This window comes from Neopelma chrysocephalum, unplaced genomic scaffold (genome assembly GCF_003984885.1).
Source record: "Neopelma chrysocephalum unplaced genomic scaffold, ASM398488v2 Primary Assembly neopelma1_94123, whole genome shotgun sequence".
NCBI lineage: Eukaryota > Metazoa > Chordata > Aves > Passeriformes > Pipridae > Neopelma > Neopelma chrysocephalum.
This window is the reverse complement of record NW_020922831.1, coordinates 1-2383: the sequence shown is the minus strand read 5'-3', so window position 1 is coordinate 2383 and position 2383 is coordinate 1. Positions and strand designations below refer to the sequence as shown.

At 60.4% G+C, this 2383-nt stretch overlaps 1 protein-coding gene across 1 annotated transcript; it reads right to left on the bottom strand.

Moving 5' to 3' along the window:
- Positions 1-6: 6 nt before the first annotated feature.
- On the bottom strand, positions 7-2375 carry MEX3B (mex-3 RNA binding family member B; the record flags this gene model as incomplete). Its single annotated transcript, XM_027707637.1, has 2 exons — positions 1875-2375; positions 7-926 (listed from the first exon to the last, which is right to left on the bottom strand). Coding segments are annotated over exons 1-2 (1182 nt in total), but the record flags the coding sequence as incomplete, so codon positions are not given.
- Between the last annotated feature and the right edge of the window lie 8 nt (positions 2376-2383).

The following is a 2383-nucleotide window of genomic DNA, read 5'->3' as shown; positions in this document are numbered from 1 at the left end:
GGCGGCGGGCGAGGGCGCGGGCGAGGGCGGCGCGGCGGGGCCGCGCTCGAACTGCGGCCACAGGAGGGCGGCCCCGGGCGGCGGGGCGGGCGCCAGGTCGAAGCCGGGCGGCGAGTCGAAGGGCAGCTCGGAGCAGCAGTCCGGGGAGGAGAGGACGTCGCCGCCGCCCCCGCCGTACACGTAGCCGTTGGCGCTGTTGTTGTTGTTGTTGCCGTTGTGGGAGAAGCTCAGCGCCGGGCTCGGGGGGCTGTAGTCGGCCAGGCGGGCGCTGCCGCCCCCCCCCGTGCCGCCCCCGAAGTAGGAGTCGGTGGAGGCGCTGCCCAGCGAGCTGGAGCTGTCGTTGCGGTAGTTGCAGAAGGGCTTGCGGCCCGGGGTGGGCGTGATGCTGGGCGGTGTGGGCTTGCTCCAGAGGCTGCCCGTGCCGTTCAGCTCAAAGCCCACGTCCGTGCCGTTGGCGTGGAAATCGTTCTCGTCCGTGAGCTCGATGATGCCGCCGGTGCGCATGGCGATGTGCGCCTCGATCTCCTCCCGGGCCCGGTCCACGTTCTCGGGCATGCCCGTCACCTCAAAGACCGGCTCCTTGTCCCGGCTCGGGGTCACGATGTACGTGTGCGTCTGCTGCTGGATGCGCTTGATGGTGGCCCCCTTGGGCCCCACGACCAAGCCCACCACGCGATAAGGCACCCGCACCTGGATGGTGGTTTGGCCGGGCAGGTTCGGGGGGCCGGGAACGGTGCCGTTCAGGGCTGTATTCTTGTTCCGTGAGGCTCGGATCATGGAGAAGTGCTCGGCCGCAGAGATGATCTCCCTGCGGGCCATGGCCACATCTTCCTTTCTGCCCGTCACAACAAAGAGCGGCTCCTCCCCGCGAACCGGGGTCTTGATGTAGGTGTTGGTCTTTGCCCGCAGAGCCTTGATTTTACAACCTGGGAACGAGATGCGGGAGATGGAGGGCGAAGGGGAGGGGGAGGAAGAGGAGGTGGTGGGGGAGAACCGGTTACAACCCATTGTTTGGGTGCAGCTAGGGAGGTGGAAAAAAACACACCCACCCGAAACACATTGCCCCCAACCCCAGGTGATCGCTGGCATCTCGTCCGGGAGCCCCGGTCACGGTGTAAAGTAATGTCAGCCCACAGCCCTGGCACACGCCCAAAGGCATCGCAAGTGGCCACCGACACATCTGCCATGCAAACTGCCCCAAAACTACCAACGTGCAGTTCACAGGGACGGCAACACAAAAAGAAAGAAAAAAAAGGCAAAAAAAAAAAAGGCGTGCAGAAAAACTGCACTGCACGGCCAGAAATAAAATATGATAAAATGCAAGCAGACCTAACAAATCAACACACCCGCCAGTCCACATTCCTGCTCAGCACTTTCCTTTTGGAAAAATAAAATCAGTTCTTAAGAAGGTGAGGAGCAGCGGCTATACCGAATGAGCCACATTCCCCACTGCGGATGCTTTATTCCAATCCCATTGTTCCACTTCTCCACTCCATTTCTCTTCCTTAAAAATAATCCACGATTTTTAACTTTGGGGTGGTGGTGGTGGGGAAGCACCGAGGCTCCCATTTTCCTCCAGTTTCCTCTTGCAAATCTTAACTTTTGCAGCCGGAGGAAAGGAGCGATTTTTACGATTTTCGTGATTTTTTTCCCCAACCCGGCAGCTGAAAGTGCATCTCGAAAGTGATGCATAACGCTCCTCGGAAACATCACGTCTGCTGCCGCACTTTCTTTGTCTGGGAGAAGCCGGCACTGGCCACCACCGCACGGCTGCAGCGTTCCTGGGAATGGCCAGTGTCGCATCTGAGCCGCCCGCCCGGCAGCGCGGAGGGGAGACCCGCGCCCCCACACCCCCTCGCATGCAAGGCACCCACCTTGTCTCCCCACTATCTCCGCGACATGTTCCGAGCTGGGCACCGGGACGCATTCAGTCATGTTCACGCTCTTTTTCCGAGGCTCGCTGTCGTAAATGGAGCCCGTCTCGTCGTTGTCCAGCCCCAGCAGGGAGAGCTGATCCAGGGCGATCTGAAGGGCTCTTTGGTCATCCAGGGTCTCTCCCCCGCCACCACCACCACCGCCGCCGCCGCCGCCGCCGCTCCCGTTCCTCTCCATGTCTGCAAAAAGCGAGCTGGGCATAGTCCCTGTGTGTGGTGCACCCTCCGCCTGCGCTCGGCTCAGTAGTAAGAGATCAGACACAAAGGAGAACCCAAGGCAGATGGCCAGCAGGAGAGAAGGGAAGGGAGGGTGGGCAACTGCTGCAGACCGGGGAATTGTTGCCTTTTGCTTGTATATTTTGTATCTTTTTTGCTTTTTTTTTTCCTCCTCTCAGTGCAATCCGGTTTATAAGATGTTCTCAGGACCCCCCCCAACGACTCCCCCCCGG